At 43.7% G+C, this 23901-nt stretch overlaps 1 protein-coding gene across 1 annotated transcript in view; it reads right to left on the bottom strand.

Annotated features, from left to right (window-relative positions):
• tmem178b (transmembrane protein 178B) overlaps positions 1 to 21957 on the bottom strand; it is a 354992-nt gene extending 333035 nt beyond the window's left edge. The window contains exon 1 of the mRNA XM_003220854.3: positions 19539 to 21957. Within this exon, the coding sequence (XP_003220902.1) occupies positions 19539 to 19920 (382 nt within the window). The 5' untranslated portion in view covers positions 19921 to 21957. The remainder of the gene's footprint in view (positions 1 to 19538) is intronic.
• Between the last annotated feature and the right edge of the window lie 1944 nt (positions 21958 to 23901).

Below are 23901 nucleotides of genomic sequence, written 5' to 3'. Positions count from 1 at the left end.
CTCAGAAAAGGAGCAAAATAGATTGTATAGGAATGGACTGAAGAGTATGTTACAAGATATAGTCTGATTTTCTCTAAGGGTGGACTAGAGGATATGAAAATTGATGAAACACTAGCTAAGTACTGCTGACAAATTGTCCAGACCTCAACTCCAGTCACTAACCTAAAAATACAGAGAAACCAAAGTAGCTGTTATGTTAGGTGGGTCACAGGTACAACCTGCAGATGTATTAAAACCAGGCCCAAACAGGATCATAGACATCCAAAACAAAAGTTTCCCAAAGCAGGAAAGCCAGAGATTATTGTTCCTGACCTGCATTCTCCAGCCTGGCAGTATCACTATCCTGTCCACAACAGCATCTCATTCCAAACTGCCCAATACCGGCATCATGCCTGACAAGAACTATTAAAGAGCCCAGACTATGAGGTTATTAACACAGTTAAATCTTCAGCAGCTATAGCAGGATTATATTAATTCCATTGGGTTTCAGCTGTCATCGCAACAAGTTGTCTATTTGGAGCTGTCCAAAATCCTGAGATTCTTTCTCGACTAGGTATTGACTGAGTGCAGCTGGGTCAGTCCCACTGCTGAAGGACTATCGTTGCCCCTTGGGCTGCCGTTCACAATCATGGCAGGACACTCCATGCAAAGATCAATTTTCTCTTGCTTCCATGAGCAGAGTGTGCGGGAAGGGGACTTCTGGGAGGCTGCAGCAATGAAACCAAAGTCAACTACAGTACTTAGTTCCATATTAGCAAGGCAAGAACTGGAAGCAATTCCTCAGCAAATGGAAGAGTAATGTCTCATTAATTCCCCCCACACATATCTTCCTGCCAAAATAGATGCAGTTGGCTATTTTAAAAATTCCAGACTCCTCTTCATCCTTACATGTTCCAGAGCAGTATATATTATAGTAAAAACAACACATTTTCTTTCATAAAACTGAAGAGTGGAGGGTGGATGGTGGGGGGTGGGAACACAGAACCGCAGACAAAAGCAATTTAAAAAATTAAATATTTGAGCAAACGACAATGTTCTAACCTGGCACCTATATAACTGGACTAACTTTGAAAGGATGTTTCCAATTTGGCATGACATCACAGAAAATATCTGGTACTTTCTATAATTATATTGAACTTCACAAAATGAAATGAAGTTCAACAACTCAAAGACGATCCTTATGTGAAAACTATAATAAACTAGCCAAACAGTAGAGGAGAGGGGCCTCTTTGGGTTAAGTTTCAAGATGTTTAGGACATTAAAGGTATGCACCAACAGTTTAACCTAGGCTTTGTTGTTGTTGTATGCCTTCAAGTAAAGTCCAACTTATGGCAACTAAATTAATAGGGTTGCACTCCTCCATCTTTCACCTGACAAAAATAGTCTACCCGAAAGTCCAAAGCTGCTTCAGTGCTAAACTCTGGCTTTAAAAAAGACTGAAATTGGTCTAAATGAGCCAGTTCAGCACAGACTAATTGAAGCTGAAGCCATCATCACCTTCCAAAAAATAAGATGCTAGATGCTATGGTCTTCCACTATGAATATCTCTACCTGGTTCATAGATAAGCCACTCATCAGGGCCTAACAAGGGTTTCTTAAGAAACGGCCTTACTTTCAAATTGGCCCAGGCCATTCCTTTCTTACAAAGGTATTCATAATCCCCTGAACCCACACAGTGAACCACAGCTAAATGATAAGTAACTAAAATGAGCAAGGATCAAGCACACATATGTGACTATGTGAACCTCTCCAAGCACTTCTGGCTGCATTGACTAAAGTTAATCTTATATAATCGAACAAGATAGTACCCTGGACATACCTGTATGAGGTGAATCAATAATGTCATGAAGGTTAGAAGGTAATATGAATGACTTTATCCTCATATCTTGTCATCGCAGGATTCCCAGGAACCCTTGCACCCCTTTGGGAAAACACTCCACAGTACCGTTAACATATGTTCCAGCAAAATTGTGGGGGGCATTCCCTTCCCTTCCTGTTGCTTCTTCTAGCAATAAAGGGGAAAGGATTGTTCTGTCTTTGCACCTCCTGTAACATACAGAGTTGATAAATTTTGGAGGCACTTGCACTAGCAAATGCAATGGTGTATATTCCCAATTGGCTCCAATTAATTTAATTCAAGTACCCAATCCTGGGGGTGCTGTACAGCACTCGTTCAGATATAACCAATTCTTTTTCACTCAGAAATGTTCTTATGACCTTTTCCTCACAGGGGGAAATGTCACAAGTTCTGTCTCCTAAACTTTATAGGAAATAAATGTGTTGTTATCATGCCTTTCCTTCTCATTGTTTCCAGCTATTCTAAACAAAAATTAAATGATTTGAAATATACTTGTAGTTGACCTGATTAAGAAAGGCTTGGCCATACTGATGTTAGACTATAGTGCCGTCCTCCTTCTCCCTCCCCTTCCCCCTTCTCTAATTAAATCCAGTTTCCACAAAACGAAATATAAACTGGCAGGAGCAGATCTATTGGAAAAAATGTGGCTATATCTATTTTTAACAAAATAATCCAGTTATGGTAGAAGCCAGCAATAGGGTCAGGTGGAACATTGTCAGTGGCAGCTTTCCAAAAAGCAAGATAGTGATGTTCCTCCAGGGTCTAAAGGTCTAGGCAGAGAGCTCTCATATTACTGTACATCTCCCACAAGTAGTTTATTTCACCTTTCACTACCTTATTTAATGTTAGGTTCTTCAGACAGTTGTTGAGATTCCTATTCACTACTAGAGATGATAACTGCATCTGCTGGTTGTTTTAAATAGAATAGTTACATGTCTTCTTTTTTCTAAAAATGAGGCATCACATGTCCTTCAAAGTACTTAAAATCTGATAAAATGGACAGAAGCATTTTGAAATGAGAAAAATAGCTGATAAAAGCATTGAAATCACAATACAAATTATGCTGTGTCAAGTGACTATTGAGTCTCCTAAACAATCAAAAAGAGATGAAATATAATTGAGACAAAGAAAATGAAATGTTTTTCTAAAAAATATTTTTGCTGGAATCCAATTGATATCATAAAACTATATATAAGATAAGGTGCATATAACAAAAATAATAAAACAACACAACATACGTAATAATTTAACAGCTAAATACACCTACAACTAACCAACACAGATATATAAATCTTGCCAGATTACCATAATGAAATATCCACTACAATTTCTTCCTCTATATTATTTGATACGCACAGATATTTAACTGTGATGACCCATGGGCCTTGTAGTCCTGCTCAGGACATTGTAATCCCTGATGAAGAAGAAAACTTGGGTTTTTTACCTTCCCAGTCAGAACTGGAATCTTCTCAGCCAGATCTTTCCCAGGCAGATCTGGGAACCTTGCACCTGCAAGAAAGTTGTGTCCCAGAAGTATGTCAAACAAACCCAGAGCCCACATCTCCCGTGTTCTTGCGCCGTGAGTTTTGTAAACAACAGAGGGGTTTGGAAGCAGCTTCGCGCAGGAGTGCGAGGATAGCAGCTAAGAATGTAGCCAATTAAGACTGCTTTCCGTGAGAATCTTTAGGGAGTCAAACATCTGGTCCCAGAGTTTAGCTTTCGTTTCTGGTTCCCAGAGAACTGCTTCGGCGAGAAAGTTAGACTCTATATAGGTGTTTTACCCGCGTAGTAACTTCGCGGAGTCAATTCGTCAGCCTCCGGAGCGAGTTGTGTCTGGACAGCGCGCTCCGTTTCAAGCCTCGTTCCTGCTCAAGCCTTGCCCTGCTTTCCAGCCTTCGCTCCAGTTTCAGCCTTTGTTTACCTACGGACCTTGCTTGTTTTCCAGGACCATACCTTGCCTTGTATCACGGATTTTACCAAGTTATTCCACGGACCTTGTTCTTGTTCCTTGTTACCTTGTTCCACGTTTTAAGCCTTGCTTCAAGTATCAAGTTATTTCCTAGCCTTGCTCAAGTTTATGGACTAAAGGACCTTGTCATCTCCCCTCACTTTGCCTGGCAAAGTGAGTGTTTCGGTTATTGGATTACAACTTTGGAACATAATATTTCATATTGGACATTGCTTTTTTGGACTAATTTTGACCTTTCCTGAAAGGTCTGCTTCTGAACTAACTTTTACATTTATTTTTATTAAACTTATATATTTCCTTAATAAAGATATTAGATAGAATCTGGCCTCTGTGTATGGTTATTGGTGCTCTGTAGCCTGGGTCGTGACAGTTTGACTCCGCGCCCTAAGCACCAATTAACCTCGGCCAGAATGTCTACCGGAACCGTACCTGGGCCGAGCGGCCAGCCGATTACCTACACCATCGACAAGGATGAGGTGGATCGAATCCGTGATAAGCTCAATGCCCAGGATGGAGAAATAAAAGGTTTGAAGGAACGCGGAATCCGTCTACCGGCCATGGCGTTGCCAACCAAGTTTACTGGAGAAGCTTCTAAGGTTCATGTTTTCCGTCGCCAATGCCAAGCTTATCTAGAGGCCCGTGCTGCCGAATTTCCCCAAGAAGACATCAAGGTGGCATGGGTTTACAGTCTTCTAGACGGGCCAGCGGCCAACTGGGCGACGGCACTGTTCGACCAAGCCTCTCCACACCTAAGATCCGCGCAACGCTTCTTGGACCACCTTAAAGAGACTTGGGGAATCGAGGACAATTTGGAGGCAGCCGGTCACAAACTCCGTCGCCTCTTCCAAGGAGACAGACCTATGTCTCAGTACATAGCCGAGTTCCGAGTGCTGGCCCACAATACCGGCTGGAATGATGTAGCCCTCAGAGGACAATTCCGGGAGGGTCTCAACATCGAAATGCTGGAGGAAATCTCCAAGGTGGATCCTCCCCAGACCCTCGAAGCACTCATTGATCAATGTTTACGGGCTGAAGTCATGATTGCCAACAGGAAACAGTGGGTTCGAGGCCAGAGCGGTAGAGCTGGGGCAAAACCCCCCGCTCCCGCCAGCGTTCAGCCACGTCCAGTGTGGAGACCCCCACCACCAACCCCATACCCCAGAGGAAGCGAGGAGGTGCCGATGCAGTTGGGCAACGTGCGTCCCAGATTAGATGCCGCCGAGAAGGCCCGTCGTCAACGCTTAAACCTCTGTTGGTACTGCGGGAACGGGGGCCACTTCGCCAGAGAGTGCCCAGCCAAAGGGAAGCCCGCCGCCCGTCTTGCGGCGGCGTCCTCCACGGAGACGAAGGCGTCTGAGCCGGCTGGCACACAGCCGGCGGGGGAAGCCAACGACCGGGCGTAGAGAGGCTCGCCAACCCGGTCAAAAAACCCGTTCAAGAGCCGCCAACCGGGGTCCTGTTCCTTCTCGTGGTCACCTTATGGTCGGCAAAAAGGGGACCCGTCATGATCCACGCCATGATAGACTCCGGAGCCACCAACAATTTCATTGATAGAGAGTATGCCGACTCTCTGGGATTACAATATCATGATTTCAAGAATGCCCGTGTGGTGCAAGCCATAGACGGCCGCCCCCTCAAGACGGGCCCCGTAAGTCAGTGGTCGGAACCCACCAGGATGTGGATAAGGGAACATATGGAAGAGATTTCCTTCTTTGTTACCGAGGTTCCCCATTTCCCTGTGATTTTGGGAATTCCATGGCTGACTCTCCACGACCCAAGCATCTCCTGGTCCAACAGAGAACTGCAGTTTGCTTCACAGTACTGCCAAAACCATTGCCTTGTAGCCAAGGTCTGCCATGCCACAGACACCGAGCCCATCATCACCCTGCCCAAGAAGTACTCCGAGTATTGGGATGTATTCAATGAAAAGGAAGCCGAGAAGTTACCCCCACATAGACCTTATGACTGTGCCTTTTACTCCCGTCAACTAACCACACCAGAGAGAAATTACACCATTTGGGAAAAGGAACTACTGGCCATAAAGGCAGCTTTTGAAACTTGGAGACATTGGCTAGAAGGGGCCAAATTTCCCATTGAAGTCCACACTGATCATCGAAATCTAGAACATCTAAGAACTGCCCGCAAACTAAATCAGAGGCAGCAACGTTGGGCTTTGTTCTTTGAACGTTTTAACTTCCAGATTCATTATGTGACCCCAGCCCAAACCAAGCAAGCAGACGCCCTGTCACGTAAACCGGAATACGCTGCAGGACGCAAGGAGACCTTTGAATCCCAATTACTACAACCCGAGAACTTTGCCACGCTCACAGTGGGGAACACCAAATCCACTCCCATTGGTTCAACTTCCTCTACTCCAGGACCCATCTGTGCTCAAGAAATCAGGGCTAGTCAGCAAGCAGATGCCTGGGCGCAGGACCAACTTCGCCAAGGTCTGCATTTTCCCTTTTCGCTTAAAGATGGACTGCTATGCTATAGAAATCATGTTTATATCCCACCCGGACCGGGCAGGGAGAAAGCGCTTCGTCTGTGTCATGACTGCAAACCAGCAGGGCATTTCGGACTATTTAAAACCATGCATCTGATCCTAAGGGATTTTTGGTGGCCCAAGATCCGCAAAGATGTGGAAAAATATGTCAACACCTGCCCAGTATGCCAGCGCTCCAAGATAAGAAGGGAGAAGCCCTCAGGGCTTCTGCATCCCCTTCCTAACCCATCTCGGCCATGGGAAATAATTTCTGCGGATTTCATCACTGACCTACCACCTTCCTGTGGATTCACCACGATCCTAGTGGTGGTGGACCTTTTCACCAAGTTAGCCCATTTCATTCCCTGTGAAGGTCTTCCCACGGCCAAAGAGACTGCAGATCTATTCCTTCAACATGTTTTCAGACTACATGGATTGCCCAAGAGTTTAGTCACAGACCGTGGATCTCAGTTCACCTCTCGTTTTTGGAAGGCACTACAAAAACTATTGGGCATAGACTCTCGCTTATCTTCAGCTCATCATCCCCAAACAGATGGGCAAACGGAGCGCACCAATGCCACTTTGGAGCAGTATCTTCGCTGTTATGTAAACTACCAACAGGACAATTGGGCTTCTCTGTTACCACTGTCGGAGTTTGCCTATAACAATGGAGTTCAAGCTTCTACAAAAGAAACGCCGTTCTTTGCAAACTACGGCTTCCATCCACGTTTCTTTCCCCCTGTCATTGAAACTTCAGAAGTTCCCGCAGCAGAGGATTGGCTGCAGGAACTCACAGCGGTACAACAACTTTTGCTCCAGCAACTAGACCAAGCCAAGGAGGACTATAAACGCCACGCTGACAAACATCGCCAGCCGGGCCCCGAAATCAAGGTAGGAGATCGGGTTTTTCTGTCCACTCGCTTTCTGCCCTCCCACCGCCCTTGCCGGAAGTTAGATGCCCGTTTCATTGGCCCCTATCCAGTGGTGGCGCAATTAAACCCCGTGACTTTCAAACTCCAACTTCCGCGTTCAATGCGCATCCACCCAGTGTTTCACCGTTCCCTGCTCCTTCCGGCGGATGGTGTGCGTCCTGATACAGACCAACCGGCCCCCCCTCCTGTTTTGATGAATGGGGAGGAGGAGTTCGAGGTTGAGGACATTTTGGATTCTCGCTTTCACCGCCGCCGCCTACAATATCTCATTGACTGGGTGGGTTTTGGCCCTGAGGAACGCTCTTGGGAAGACGCCTCCACAGTCCATGCTCCTGATCTAACCCGTCGCTTTCATCAGACCTATCCCGCCAAGCCGCGACCTCGCGCCTCGGGGAGAGAGTCCCAGTTTGGGAGGGGCCTTGAGGAGGGGGATAGTGTGATGACCCATGGGCCTTGTAGTCCTGCTCAGGACATTGTAATCCCTGATGAAGAAGAAAACTTGGGTTTTTTACCTTCCCAGTCAGAACTGGAATCTTCTCAGCCAGATCTTTCCCAGGCAGATCTGGGAACCTTGCACCTGCAAGAAAGTTGTGTCCCAGAAGTATGTCAAACAAACCCAGAGCCCACATCTCCCGTGTTCTTGCGCCGTGAGTTTTGTAAACAACAGAGGGGTTTGGAAGCAGCTTCGCGCAGGAGTGCGAGGATAGCAGCTAAGAATGTAGCCAATTAAGACTGCTTTCCGTGAGAATCTTTAGGGAGTCAAACATCTGGTCCCAGAGTTTAGCTTTCGTTTCTGGTTCCCAGAGAACTGCTTCGGCGAGAAAGTTAGACTCTATATAGGTGTTTTACCCGCGTAGTAACTTCGCGGAGTCAATTCGTCAGCCTCCGGAGCGAGTTGTGTCTGGACAGCGCGCTCCGTTTCAAGCCTCGTTCCTGCTCAAGCCTTGCCCTGCTTTCCAGCCTTCGCTCCAGTTTCAGCCTTTGTTTACCTACGGACCTTGCTTGTTTTCCAGGACCATACCTTGCCTTGTATCACGGATTTTACCAAGTTATTCCACGGACCTTGTTCTTGTTCCTTGTTACCTTGTTCCACGTTTTAAGCCTTGCTTCAAGTATCAAGTTATTTCCTAGCCTTGCTCAAGTTTATGGACTAAAGGACCTTGTCATCTCCCCTCACTTTGCCTGGCAAAGTGAGTGTTTCGGTTATTGGATTACAACTTTGGAACATAATATTTCATATTGGACATTGCTTTTTTGGACTAATTTTGACCTTTCCTGAAAGGTCTGCTTCTGAACTAACTTTTACATTTATTTTTATTAAACTTATATATTTCCTTAATAAAGATATTAGATAGAATCTGGCCTCTGTGTATGGTTATTGGTGCTCTGTAGCCTGGGTCGTGACAGTTTGACTCCGCGCCCTAAGCACCAATTAACCTCGGCCAGAATGTCTACCGGAACCGTACCTGGGCCGAGCGGCCAGCCGATTACCTACACCATCGACAAGGATGAGGTGGATCGAATCCGTGATAAGCTCAATGCCCAGGATGGAGAAATAAAAGGTTTGAAGGAACGCGGAATCCGTCTACCGGCCATGGCGTTGCCAACCAAGTTTACTGGAGAAGCTTCTAAGGTTCATGTTCTCTCTGAGTCTGAGGAGCCAGGAGTTGCGGCAAAGAGGGGCTTACTCCTTGCAGGAGACTACAGATGCTGAAGATCAATTACCGTAATTCATCAAGCATGGAAGAGAAAAGGACAAATTGCATGGTTTCCAGTAAATTAAGTAAGAGATGCTGACCTAATTAGACACGTAATGTCTGAAGACCACTGTCTATACATCTCCCAACTACAGTGGCAGCTTTGCTGTTTTCAACACTCCTTCTTGATTACTATCAGTACTCTTCAGGTTTTTGTGCTTTCTTGAACTTGGACTGGTTATGATTTATGAGCCTGTTTTATTTCTTGCTGCCTTTGTTTATCTGGACTACTGACTTATTGAAGAATTCCTTGATCAGGTGATGCCTGCCCTCTTTGTTTCGCTCTCTATCCTGCTAGATACCTTGTGACTGACATTATTTGACTAACCACACAACAGGTCTTGTATTCTGACAACCTGCTTCCTATGACACTTGATGCCTGGACACAGGATAAGCATTGCCTATCAGTAAATTTTATTTGCTCTATTTCCTCTTCATTCAATCCCAGTGTAGACCCAATTGCAGAGACTCAGCTTAGTTCAAACAAGAGATAACATAATCTGTACATAATACATCAAAGATGTGTTGCTCTTCATAATCCAAGTAATGGTAGCCTCCACTTCAAAGAGGCAGGAAATCCACTACATGTTTAGTTTGTATTTTAAAGAAACTGTTTGAGAGGATATGATTGAACACCTTGAATTTCACCATTAAAGTTTTTCTAAAACTAGGAGTAGATTTTTGCCCAACTGATGTGGACACCAGCAAGCTTTCTGCCTCTGAACCCAAATATATGCATAATCAGACAGCCCTGAAATGGATAAGATCAAAGAAGCTCTCTGAAGTGCATAGAGCAATCTCCAAACTAAGTCAATATAGAAAATGATGGGAATCTCCTGCTGTGTTCTTTTCCCCAACAATAAGGACTTGATTTCCTTTCTTTCTATCTAAAGGAAGATTTATAAAGGTTCTCCGAAAGAGTTTAATTGTGAAAGTGCAGCTCCCTGGAACAATGAATACCTGGAAGTACAGTTGGCAGTCAAGGACCATTTAAAAGGAATGGAATTCACAATGGTTTCTATGGGTATCTTTCACTGAAATAGCTTTTTGTCTGAAATCAATATTGTCAATACAGCTCAGAAAGCTGACGAGGGCTATACCAGTACTTAAGGTAGGTGGAACTCTGCTTTCTGGTTCCCTTTTTCAACAGATTGAGAAAGTTGAGAAACAAAAAAAATCAACATGAAACCAGCCAGAAATACTATCATATATGCTTGTATATAGGTCAGTTTCTTTATTTAAAAATTTGCCCTAAAAAACCAGCTTCACTTGTTCATGGGATAGTGCTGAAAATGCTCTGCACTCCGTCCATCTGAAGCACTTGAAATGGAGCAGAATGGTACTGGCCATATTTTATAGGGCTTATTGTATAAGTAATACTGCATGGCATTAGCAGTCTCTTTACAAGCCTCCCAGGGACTATAGGAAGCCCCTATTAAAAATAACCATTGTTGCTTCACAGAACCTCTAGCACCCACATTCTTTGGCTCCCCATGTTGTTTCCGAATGACCCTCAGGCCAAAAAAAAAAAAGATGAGGAAGCAAGGATGGGGAGGAGGCTGCTTTTCTTTTTCTAGTTTGGGCAAGAAGAGAGAATGGGGTGGGAGTGCTTCTCACTTCTACTGTTAAGAGCCTTGACCACAAATAGTAGCAGAGTATTAATCCACAGTCCAAGGTCAAGCCAATATTCCAACAGAGGTGCAAACATTAATAGGATAACACAATAGAGAAGCCGAATGTCCATTCCGATCATAAACCAAACACCAGAGGGTCCAGAATACAAGGTTGAAATTAGAATCCGTAAGCCAAGGTCCAAGGGTTAGTCCAGACACACAAAGTAGCAAGAGTCCAAGGTCATAACTTCTAGAAGTGACATTGCAACCAGCAACAAGGTGCCACCTGTGAGCTCCTTAAGTCCTAAATTCACAGGTGTTACCTGTTGCTGTCACTCTTCTCAGCTGATCTCAAGGACCAGCTGAGACCTCTCTTTTCACAGGTCCACAAAAGCTGGGAGTTCACTCTTTCTCTGCCTGCTCAGAATAACACACTTGTTCTGAAGGCTGAGAAGTAGTAGATCCTTTCATGGGTGTTGTTTCAAAGCTGTGGGAGCTGCTGGTCTCCAGCTTGACTGCTGAGCCTTTCACCAGCATCTCGTCATCCTCACTTTCCAAGCTGTCCGTGACACATACCTCTTTCCTTGTTATTCTTTTCCCCCCACTTTTTTTCAGGCCACATTCTCATTCTTTTTTACTCATTTATACTCCTTTCCTGAAGTTTAACATCAGCAATACTAATTATACACACACTTCATTATAGCCCCTAAACTATTCAGATCCCCTCCTTGTCTTCAGTTCTTCCTAATTTTGTTCCCTTTGTGCATTTTTATCACCTGAATTATTACTCTCCCTAAATCTGTCAGCTGTTAGGGCTTGAGAGATGCAGAGGCTTATGGCCCCTTACTAATTAACATTTTAAAAACAGTATAAACTTTCATGGACCCCCATCCACTTCATTGGATGCACAGGCATTATCTCCAGCTGACAGAACTATAGACATACATGCTTAAATGCATAAAGTTCAGACAGTGATAACTGGCTTAATGGTGATTATTCACAAATCAGTTGTTGAGTACGGTAATAACACATTCTTTTACTGAGGACATAATTATTATATGTAGATGACAAAAGGCTTTTAATCTTGATCAAGACAGAGGAGAGAGACTTGAATGTCTTATTTGGTAGTTTCATTCTGTACTACCGTATTTCTCTAAAATTCTGTTGTTTTAATATTATTTTTATCTTAACATTTGCCTTTTTAACTATGTGTTTTTAATTGTATTCACTGTCTTTTCATAAGCTGCCTTGAGCCCAAGCCTGGAAAAAAGGTAGAATATAAATAAAGATATGGATGAATTGAAATTCCTTTGCTTAAGGACAATCATCTTGAGGTCAGTGACCAAGTATACTGGGATGTTTTCGAATAATGTTGTATCTGTTGTTATATGTATATCAATGTAATATTTTGAATGGAAACTAGAGTGTGCTTGTCCTATGAAGAATAGACCTACATAGAACTACTCTGTTGCATGCCACCCAGACCATCAGAGCTTCAGACATTGGCTCATCTTTCAATGTGGTCTGTGGCTTCAATTGTCACCAAAGCTGCACTGCACTTTATAGTTGAATAATTGTGTATCCAATGAATCTAATTCCCTAATAAATGTGCTGATTTATAACATGCCACAAAAATCTGTTACACCGATATCCTGCTTGTGGGCTTTTCCCAAGCATCTGGCTGATCACTACTGATCTAGAATGCTAAACTATATTTTCCCTTAGTTGTATCCAAAAGGAATCTTGTTCTGTTTTAGGATGATATCCCTATGTTCTCTATCTTTATAAACATGCCATTATGCTTTCTATCAAAATTATAGATTACCACTATTTCTAACTCAGTTCTCTCTATATCTTATTAACTTATTTAAAACATTCATATCATAGAACTCAAGATTGCTTACACCACTAGTAGGCAACATGGTACCCAACAAATATTTTGAACTATGTTCTATAAGAAACAGACAACAAGAACAATGCTTAGGGATTGCAAGATCTGTGATCCAAAACAATAGGGAAACGCCATATCGCCTATCCGGTTTATTGTGACAGAAACCAGATAAAACGATGTCAAAATCAACAAATCAAGAACTCAAGATCAAGAAATTTTAAACATTAATGATTTAGATCAAATGGCAAAATATCTTTGTTCACCAGCTCAAGGCTTATAGTACAGAAGTTCTTCTCTTACACCCTGGCTAAATGTAATTGGAATATCAAATGTTATAAAAGAGAGCATCTCCGGTTGGCTTTAATGAGAAGCTCATATAAGACCAAACCGTACTCTTGATATCTTGGTCTGAAACCAAAGGTGGGATTCATATGGCCTTCCATATATTGTCATCTCCAGTTGGTCTTAATGAGCAACTCATATGGAACAAACACTTCTCTTGAGGTCTTGGTTTTAAACAGGTGGTGGAAGTCGTGTGGCTTTTCATATATTAGTAGACTGCAAGATGTAGAGTTTTTAAAACAATGCTGGGGAGTCCTAGGAATTGTAGTTAACTATTCTCTGGAAGAGATCTCCCAGCGGCGCAGCACTGAGCTGCTAAACTTGAGGACCGAAAGGTCGCAGGTTTGAATCCAGGGAGCGGAGTGAGAACCTGCTGTTAGCCCCAGCTTCTGCCAACCTAGCAGTTCGAAAACATGCAAATGTGAGTAGATCAATAGATACCGCTCTGGAGGTGTCGGCGGACAACACCGACTCTTTGGCTTAGAAGTGGAGATGAGCACCAACCCCCAGAGTCAGACACGACTGGACTTAATGTCAGGGGAAAACCTTTACCTCTATCTATTATGGAAGACTGCATAATAGTCATCCCTGTCCTAAATAAATTAGGTTTTAACTGAAAAAAACTGAATACTTGCTGACATAAAAACTCACAGAAGTTGATTAAACTGTTAGAAAAGAGGAATCATGTGCACCAATAACCAGCTCTGAAGATCTATATGCTACATTCTAGACCAGCTGAGGTTCCTGGAGTCTTTTCAAGAGCTATATAGCATGTATTGGAGCAGAAGGAAAAATATGGCACTCCAGAAGTTACTGGACATCAATTCTCTTCAGTCCTGGCCAGTAAAAGCAATTTTGACAACCAAAGTAATGCTTGGGCAAGGAGTGACCTAAACTCAAACTGCCCATCTGCCATTTGAGCTAAATCCAATGTTAGTCCCACTTTCAGTAATCTCATTTTGAGTGATCAACAGGATTTATGCAGGTACTGGTGACTAGCAAGCACCATTCATTTCAATTGGAATAGAATCATAGAATCACAGAGTTGGAAAAGACCACCTGCCATGAAATTGGAATAGCCTATGACTTTGATTCCATTCATCATCTTGGACATTTCACCTTCACCTTGGGTGGCAAATTGCCTAAGAGAATTGCTTGCCCAAAGTCAACCAATGAACTCTACCTCCAGGCAGGGATTTGAATAATGACTTCCCATATACAAGTCTGCCAATCTGATCACTGAACTCCCTCTGCAGCCTTGGACATACTACTGTCTCTCAGCCTTAGTTCTGTATCTGTTAAAATCTAATTTTCAGGTCTAACACAGAATGACAGCAAATAAAATAAAAAGAACAATGTGCTTGTCAAATTGAAAGTATTGTGTAAATGATAAGCAACAGTCACGAGGCAAGAATAGATTGTTAAAATTGGATTCTAGCAGGGAAGAGCAGACTGTTTCACATATTCTGTTTGTTATATCAGGCTGGATTTTTGATACAGGATTTTGTTTTGTTTTGCACCTCATCCTATCCCTCAGGCAAGTAATCATGGTTCTATAATCTCATCTTCATGATAACCATGCCTGTCCTATTTCTATTTTGCTAATGGCTTGGTGAAACTAAGGACTCGAGGTTTTCTCAGATCTACCCAATAATTTGTTTCCTGAGCCAAGCTGTAAGTCAGCCTTGCATAGTAGAATGCAACACCTTTTTCAGTTTTTACCATAGGGATACAAGTGCCAGTGGCTATTGCCACCCAGATGCAGTAGAGACTCAAGTTACACACTTTATCGAGGGAAGAGATTCATCCAGGATAGACTCCCATCATTCCTTTCAGTACCATGTCAATAAACCCTGACCTGGAAGAAACCTTAGTTTCCCAGCTGAGCCTGCCAATCAGGATGCCAACCGTGATGACAGCTTTTGATCAGGGACAGTTGCCCATTACCAAATGGAACAGAGCCAGGAATGCATTTGATGAAGTCACCAAGCAGCCACTAGCCTGAAATGCCTCCAGGCTATTAAACCTAAGATTGCATTTGAACTCAGAACAAAGAGATGACAAGCTTCCACTCCGATGCCTAGCTTTTTTTACAGGGTGTTTTGTGTCTCACCACTGACCTTTGGAATCACTGCATAAAGCAAAGGGAGCCAAGTTATATATTTATTTATGCAAATTTACTTTGAATTTACACAGAAGACGATTAGAAATGAAGAACTTGGCTAAATGAGGGATGCAGCTTCTTAACGTTTCAAAAATAAAAGCTTGATGAAAAAGAAAGCAAACAAGCCTATTCTCTGTGTCGAGAAAATAAAACCTTGCAAGGTGATCCCTTTAATGCACCTCAAGAACAATCGGAAGAGCTTTTGCTTCACAGCAATACAATCATGTGGGCAGGAATCATGCAGAAACACTTTGCTTCTACCTTACACATCTTGTAAATACATGCACATCCCTCAGATCAATATTCCACGACTGCTAATTCCTTTTTTGTGTTATTTGGTACAGGCATATTGACCATCATTGGTAGCCAAATGCTTTTGGGGGGGGGGGGGAGAGATAATAATATGTTGGTGTTTGAGGCCAGGAGATGTGTGTTGTGAGGGGAAATGAAGAAAAATGAATCCATTCTAGAGCTTTCTTGCTGCTTCCATTCAACAATAACGGTGCCAATTGCAGTTCAAGGATCCATTTGTAAATAACCTGTAACCACTAAGCGCCTCTCTTTCACTCACTCATTCACTCTCATTTCTCTTTGTTTCCTTCCTGCTGGATGCTAATAGAAGCCTATTAGTTTAATTCAGAAGTAATCTAGTTTTCTGGTGTAAGATTAGCAATGACCACAAAATTAGCCAGATTCAGCTAATCAGGGTCCAATTCCAAATGCTTGGCTCTGTGCCTTTGCTCTGCCGTTCGTGCATTAAGGCAGAATTCTGGATGTCACTGTGATGTGTGCAGCCTCGTGGAAACAACAAGACACAAATTAGAAGATAGGTTTGATGACCTTACAAATCCCTTCCTATAAGTCCGCAGCTCAACTGAATTTCCTCATCCTTAGATTGAGCGTTTCAGAGCACTGTCACCAACCATCTTTCCCGGCTCAAGAATAATGCCAAAAACATTACTCAAGTGGATAAGATTGTGGACATCACAACCCGAAGCAAGAAAACCATGCTTTGACTAGACTGAGATGGGCAGCTGCAAAGGGTCCAATTTTTCTGCCTTGGGGACGCTCCATGGATTACAAATAAAAACCTTGGGAGTCCTGGCTTTGAAAAAAATGGTATTTTGGATCATAAAAAGTGTTGGGAGTATAAGATCAACTGCTATTCCTAGAGGCTTCTAGAAGGGACAAAATACACATACTATTTTCTTTGGTGGGGAAAGGGCCAGAAAAATAGACATGGGGATCCACAGGGCAATACTTTGCCCACCTGTTGGGTAGATGCTTGCACCAGGCTTAAATATGTTTTGATTTTGCCCCATCCTCCATTTGCCTGTGAAAATAAACTGTACTGAATTCAACAGACTCGGTACAATTTGTCTTTTGTATCCATGGACTCGGCATCCATGGATTCAGCCATGCATGGCTTGAAAATATTTTTGAAATATTGAGATAGTAAGGTAGAATAAAGATAAGGACTTAGTGCTCGCATGGGCAAACTTTGGCCTTCCAGGTGTTTTGGACTTCAACTCCCATCATTCCTAACAGCCTCAGGCCCCTTCCTTTTCCCCCTCAGCCGCTTAAGCGGAGTTGAAGTCCAAAACACTTGGGGAGACAAAGTTTGCCCATGCCTTACTTAGTGGGATGAGGATAATATTTTCATTGTCTTTAAGGTGGGAAGTCAAGTTTAACTTTGAAATTTCTTTATGTTATGATGATTGCTTTCAAGTGGAAGAGGGGCAGGGAAAGTTGTTTTGAATGAATGTGTTGTTGGTATATGCAATGTATTGCAAAATTACTGATTTTACAACTTGCATAACACAAATTGTATAACGCTCAGTTAATTGGCACCCATGGAGACTGGTAGATGCTGGACAACTGTAGTTTTTGGGTTCCTTGAGAGGCCTAACTAATACTATACCCCATACTATACCATGTCATAAACTCTGTAATTTTTATCATGTCATAGATGAATTGAGAATATACTGCAAGCCAATTCTAGTGTGAGAGAATTGGCTGTCTACAGAGACATTGACCTGGGGATGCCCGGATGTGTTACCATCCTGTGAGAGGCTTCTCTCATGTCCCTGCATGGGAAGCTGGGGCTGACAGATGGAAGCTCACCTCATCTAGCGGATTTGAACCCACAACCTTTAGATCTTTAGGTCAGCAGTTCAGCTGGCATAAGGGTTGAACCCATTGCACCACCACCATGACTCCTAACTCTGTATTGACTTGATATTAATATTGAAATAGTAAATAAAAGCAAATTGAGGCATTTGAGACCAACTTAACTGAAGGTAACCCAGTGTATTATAAAAACATATTTTTATTTAATGTATTATTTTTTCAGTTTGATTTGCCAGTGGCTTGAGAGTCCTGACTGCCTGAATTCCAGTTAACTGAGAATTCTGAAAAAATAATTGTATACATGGAGTACATAATGGGCAGGGGATTGGCAGGGGGTTGGATTGGATGGCCCATAAGGTCTCTTCCAAGTCTATGATTCTATGAGGGTGAAAATACAGAGCGACCCAAAAGTCACCATAGGTGGGGAAACTGCAGCTGAATGTACCCTTTATTGACAAGATATAATATGAAAATATAGTACTACACACACACACACACACACACACACACACATATATATATATGAAGATTTGGGTGGCACCTTGTATATATTATAATAATATTAATGTGATTTTAATATTTTTATTAAGATGTTTCGGTACTTTGTCTTAGTGTTTACATGTGTATGCATACCTTTTATGGTTTTAATTATTTTGATTTATAGCTATATGTTGGCGTTCAGTTATTATGATTTTTTCTCCCGCATTATATGTATGTTGGTCTTAGTGTTTAAATGTTGCGTATGCATACGTTTGATAGTTTTAATTATTTTACTTTATAGCTATATGTTGGCGTTTAGTTATTATTTTTCCTCGTATTATATGTATGTTGGTCTTAGTGTTTAAATGTTGCATATGCATATGTTAGGGGCCCCTGGTGGCACAGTGTGTTAAAGCACTCAGCTGCTGAACTTGCGGACCAAAAGGTCCCAGGTTCAAATCCCGGGAGTGGAATGAGCACCCGCTGTTAGCTCCTGCCAACCTAGCAGTTCGAAAACATGCAAATGTGAGTAGATCAATACGTACTGCTCTGGCATGAAGGTAAGGGCGCTCCATGCAGTCATGCCGGCCACATGACCTTGGAGGTGTCTATGGACAACACCAGCTCTTCAGCTTAGAAATGAGCACCAACCCCCAGAGTTGGTCACATCAGGGGAAACCTTTACCTTTACCTTTAATATTTATATTATAATGTTTCAGTGCTTTGTCTTAGTGTTTGAATGTTGTGTATGCATACATTTGATGGTTTTAATTATTTTAATTTATAGCTATATCTTGGAGTTTAGTTATTATGATTTTTTTCTCCTGTATTATATGTATGTTGGTCTTAGTGTTTAAATGTCGTGTATGCATACATTTGATGGCTTTAAACATTTTAATTTATAGCTATATGTTGGCATGTAGTTATTATGATTTTTTTTCTCCCGCATTATATGTATGTTGGTCTTAGTGTTTAAATGTTGCGTATGCATACATTTGATGGTTTTAATTATTTTAATTTATAGCTATACTAGCTATGCCTGGCCACGCGTTGCTGTGGCGAAGTATGGTGGTATGGGAAATAAAGTATTGAGGAATTGGTGGTAGTTAAGGTAAAGGCTCCCCTGGGCTGAGTGGGTTGCTAGGAGACCAAATGAGCGGAGCTTAGCCTTCTAACTGGCAGCAATTGGATAAAAACAATTATTCCTCTCCCTCTAATTAGGACTTTATTTTTCTTTTCTTTTTGTTGTATCAACCTAGAGGCATGGATGAGGGGTTGTGATGTCGATTTTCGAGGTTGTGAGGTGTTTACTTTTGTTGTTTTGTCTGCTGCCGTGATGCCATCACTCTTTTATATATATAGATGTTGGCATGTAGTTATTATGATTTTTTTTTCTCCCGCATTATATGTATGTTGGTCTTAGTGTTTAAATGTTGTGTATGCATACGTTTGATGGTTTTAATGATTTGAATTCATAGCTATATGTTAGTGTTGAGTGATTATGATTTTTTTCCCTATGATGTATGTATGTTGGCACTGAATTTCTGTCATCAATATGTTGCAAACCACCTTGGGAGTGAGAAAGGCGGTGTCTAAATATTGTAAATACATACATTAATTATAAATGTGGAAATGTGTTTTGAATTCCAAGCTTGATGTCGCCCTTTGATATAGGGGGTGGAATGGGTCAACTTGGGTTCTCCAGATGTTTTGGACTTCCACTCCCACCATTCCTAACAGCCTCAGGCCCCTTCCTTTTCCCCCTCAGCCGCTTAAGCGGCTGAGGGGGAAAAGGAAAGGGCCTGAGGCTGTTAGGAATGGTGGGAGTGGAAGTCCAAAACACCTGGAAGGCCCAAGTTGGCCCATGCCTGCCTGATGTGAGGCAGGAGAGAGAGAGAGAGATCTGCCAGTGCCTACCTTTGGCGATGAGCTCCTCCAGGTCCTGGTCGAAGCCGAGGCGGTGGCACTTCCTCCAGAGGCCCATGTTGGTGGAGTTGTACTGCCGGTTGCACTCATCCACGGCGCTGAGGGCGAAGAGCTGCCTCCGGTTGCGGGCCAGGAGCAGCTTGCCCTCCCAGCGGTCCAGCTTGGGCCGGCTGGCCCGGAGCGGGAGGTTGTTGTTGGAGTTGTAGATGAAGCCCGGGTCGTTCCTGCGGGTGGTGAGGCTCTTGCAGCGCTCGCGGTGCTTGCGGGCGTCCGTCTCGTACCAGTGGTCCGAGCAGACCGCCACGGCCAGCATGCCCAGGGCGCAGAGGGCCAGCGCCAGCCCCGCGTACAGGAGCAGCCTGCCCGCAGCCATGGCTTCAGGGCCGGCCCAGGAGCATAATAAGACTCCCACGAGGGAGGGAAGGAAGGAAGGAAAAGGCGAGTGTAGGTCTTCTTCCTTCAGGCTTGGAGGATCCTCAAAGCCTCAGCGGCGGGTGAGGCGCCTCTCCTTCTTCCGCCTGGCCATTTGGACGCCCCTCTCCTTAAAAAAAGCAGCCAAACACAAGCAAGTGCAGGAAGGGATGCTTCCCTGTCGTAGCCTCTTCTTCCTCCTCCTCCAGAAGCAGAGCCTTCCTCCTCTTAGCTCTCCCTGAAAAGCCCGAGCAGCCCTCCCGCCGCTTTGCAGCAAAGCCCCAACATCGCGCTTCTCTCCTCTGCAAGGAAAACACAGCCAAGAAGGAGGCCTCGGTAGATGGAGCCTGGGAGAGAGGAAGGAAGAAGGAAGAAGGGCGAGAGGGAGTCTTTCCTTTCCTTTCTTTCCTTCCTTTCCTTTCCCTCCTCTTCCTCCTCTGTCTCCTGGCTTCTTCTCCTTCTCTTGCTTCTCTCTCCGTTCCCGATTCAAGGCTGCTTTCCCCGACTCTGGGTCTCTGTTTATTTATCCAGGCGGAAGCCTAGAGATAGAGAGAGAGAGAGAATCCCACGCCGAAGGAGAGCAGGCGGACGGAAATGGGGCAGGGAGGGGCCAAAGGGGTCCTATTCCGAGCAAGGGGCTCCTCAATCCCCGTTTCCTCCTCGCCTTTGATTTCTTTCTCTATCTATACAGATAGGTATGTATTTTTTCCCCCTCCAGTCCGTTTGCACAGCCCAACCGTGTTCTGAAATCACGCCCGATCCACCTTCCAGGGTCTGTCTCCTGTTAGCCTTTGATTTATTTACATGTAGATTGAGATGGATAGTTAGATCTATTTCCCTCCCGTCCGTTTTTCCGATCCACAGTCCAATAACCCGATCCACCTTCCAAGGTCTGTCTCCTACTCGCCTTTGATTTATTTACATGTAGATAGAGATGGATAGTTAGAGCTCTGACCCTCCCGTCCGTTTTCCCGACCCACAGTCCTTCCAGTCCGTTTCCACAGTCCAAGAGTGCGCTGAAGTCAGGCCCGATCCACCTTCCAAGACGGGGCTGAGTTCTGCCTCCTTTTAGCCTTTGATCTATTTACATGTAGAGATAGATAGACGCGCGCCATGCAGTCATGCCAGCCACATGACCTTGGAGGTGTCTACGGACAACGCCGGCTCTTCGGCTTAGCCATGGAGATGAGCACCAACCCCCAGAGTCGGACACCACTAGACTTAAGGTCAGGGGGGAAACCTTTACCTTTACTTTACCTTAGATAGATAGATACTTAGATATACTTTCCGACTCACAATCCAAGCCTATCTCCTCTTGGCCTTTGGTTCATTTGCATGTCTTTTTCCCCTCCAAGCCGCTTTCCTCTTCCTCCGAGCCGTCCAGACACAAGAGCTGAAGCTTTCCTCCTCCTCCTCGCCTTTGCTTTGTTTACATCTATCTTTCCTCCTTGAGCCGTTTTCCTCGTTCTCCCTCCGTCCGCAGCCAAATTAGAGCCGTTTCCAGACCGACTTTCGGCTGCTACCTGGATGGATCTTCCCTCCTCCGCTTCTCCTCTCTCTCCTTTCTCCTTTCTCCTTTCTCCCCCGCCTTTGAAGGGAATCAACTCACCCACGTCGCGGCGGAAGGAAGGCAAGGCGAGCTCCCCGAAAAGGGAGGCTTAGGGATGGCATGGCCCTGCCCTCTTCTCTCTCTCTCTCTCTCTCTCTCTCTCTCAATCTCTCTTTGTAAGGCGTCTGCAGCCGGTTGAGTCCCCGCTTCCTTGGAAATCAACCACCTCCCCAATTCGGGGTGACTCCGGTTCCTTCCCTCCGCCTGGGGAAGGATCTGGCCTTGCTCAAACCGAAGCCGAGCCAGGCGGGGAAGCGGAGACGGAGCCCAAAGGCAGTGATGTCACCCGGGCAACGTGAGCCCCATCCCTGATGCTTCCCTCGCCTCCTTAAAGATAAACTGCACTCCTTCCTCCACATCCAGAGAGCCAGGGCAGGTTGGCACCACTTGCTATGCCATCACTGGAGCTGGAGTTTCAGAACCTCGAACGCTTGAAGCCAGTGCTTCTCAGCCATCCTAAAGCCACAGCCTCTTGAATGCAGCTCCTCATGTTGTGGTGACCCCCAACCATAATATTATTATTTTCGTTGCTACTTCATCCCTATAATCTTGCAACTGTTATGAAACATAATGTAAATATCTGATATGCAGGATCTATTTTCATTGTTACAATGAACACAATGAAAGCATAGTGATTGCTCACAAAAACAATATGTAATTAATTATATATTGTGAAATATTTATTTCTGATTACAATAAATGAGGCTTTGTCCTGAAGCATGGGGAAGCATGAATCCTAAGGAAAGCAATGGTTTTAACCTGGATTGTTCTCTCTTGTATCCTATTAGCTTTGGGGCAGAACAATAGGATCCCATGGAAAGAAGTGGTTTTAACCTGGAGCATTATCACTTGTATCCTATGAGGTTTGATGCAGAACAATAGGAGGTTTGATGCAGAACAATAGGATCCCATGGAAAGAAGTGGTTTTAACCTGGACCACTATGTCTTGTATCTTTTGAGGTTTGGGCAAGAACAATAGGATCCCATGGAAAAAAATGGTTTTATCCTGGACCACTATCTCTTGTATCCTATGGGGTTTGGTGCAGAACAATAGGAACCCATGGAAAGAAGTGGTTTTAAGCCCACTGTTGGGGGGCCCAGACTATAATTTGGAAAGAAACATGAACCAATTCCTATGCACATTGCACATATTTTATTTGTGGTGCAAAAAGAACATAAAAGAACAATAGAATATTGAAAATGAAGAACCATTTTAACCAACATTCACTTACCAGTATGTCAATGGGAAGTGTAGGCCTGCTTTTGGCTGATAAGTCAAATTAATTAGGATGGTTTTTGTTGTATGCCCTCAAGTCATTTCCAAGGCAACCCTAAGTCTAAAGTTTAAGGTGGGGTCAAATCCTTTCAGACTGAAGACAACCCTAAATCTAAAGGTTAAGGCATGAGACTGGTAAAGGACCTTGTTGCACCACATCTGGCCCACACGTCTTAGTTTGGGGACCCATTTTAGAAGTTCTTTAGCCTCTTTTGCCAAAGAGGGCTGTTTCATCACCAAACTACAACTCTCAGGATTCCATAGGATTGAGTCATGGCAGGTAAGTGGAGTCAAACTGCATTAATTCTACAGTGCAGATCAGACATGGGCAAACGTCAGCCCTCCTAGCGGCTGTTAGGAATTGTAGGAGTTGAAGTCCAAAACACTTGGAGTGCTCAAGTGTGCCCATGCCTGGGGTAGATTCATCTAATGGGAGGGGTGGAGAAAAATAAAAGCAGTGCCTTGATTCTTGCATTGGAGAAACTATGGATCAGAAGGAAATGGCACACAATCTGGAGAAATGTCTCCATACTCGGGTTCAGAAGCACATGTTGACAATATGCTTCCAAAGTCTGCAAATCGTAAGTCTTCAAAGCCCTTTTCACAAATTGTTACATTATGTAAAATAATTGGGCAGTGCCTTTTGGGACTAAGTGATGGGGAAAATGTTTTTGTGGACTACATTCCATTTCATCAGATGCATCTCAAAGGTGCTGCAGGATTCCTGCCTGGCTTTGTATGCGGAAACAGACCAACACTGCTATCTCTTTGAATTCTGATATATTTTTGTTAATGCACACTCACAAAAGCATGATACCACAACTGCTGAGTCAACATGGGGCATGTCCCCATTTTACAAGAAGAGGAGGGAATTACTGTAGTTGCTTACCACTCATAGCATCTCCATGCAAATCAACAAGGATTTTGAATTACTGTGGAAAGGAATATTTCTACAGGCACACAATCCTAAACATTTTCCAGAAATATGTGTAGACAAAACTGTGATCATCCCACAGTTTAATAGAAGACCTTTATATTAAAACACTGCTCCTTGCAAC

Source organism: Anolis carolinensis, chromosome 5 (assembly GCF_035594765.1).
Source record: "Anolis carolinensis isolate JA03-04 chromosome 5, rAnoCar3.1.pri, whole genome shotgun sequence".
Classification (NCBI taxonomy): domain Eukaryota; kingdom Metazoa; phylum Chordata; class Lepidosauria; order Squamata; family Dactyloidae; genus Anolis; species Anolis carolinensis.
This window is presented reverse-complemented; position numbering and strand designations above follow the sequence as displayed.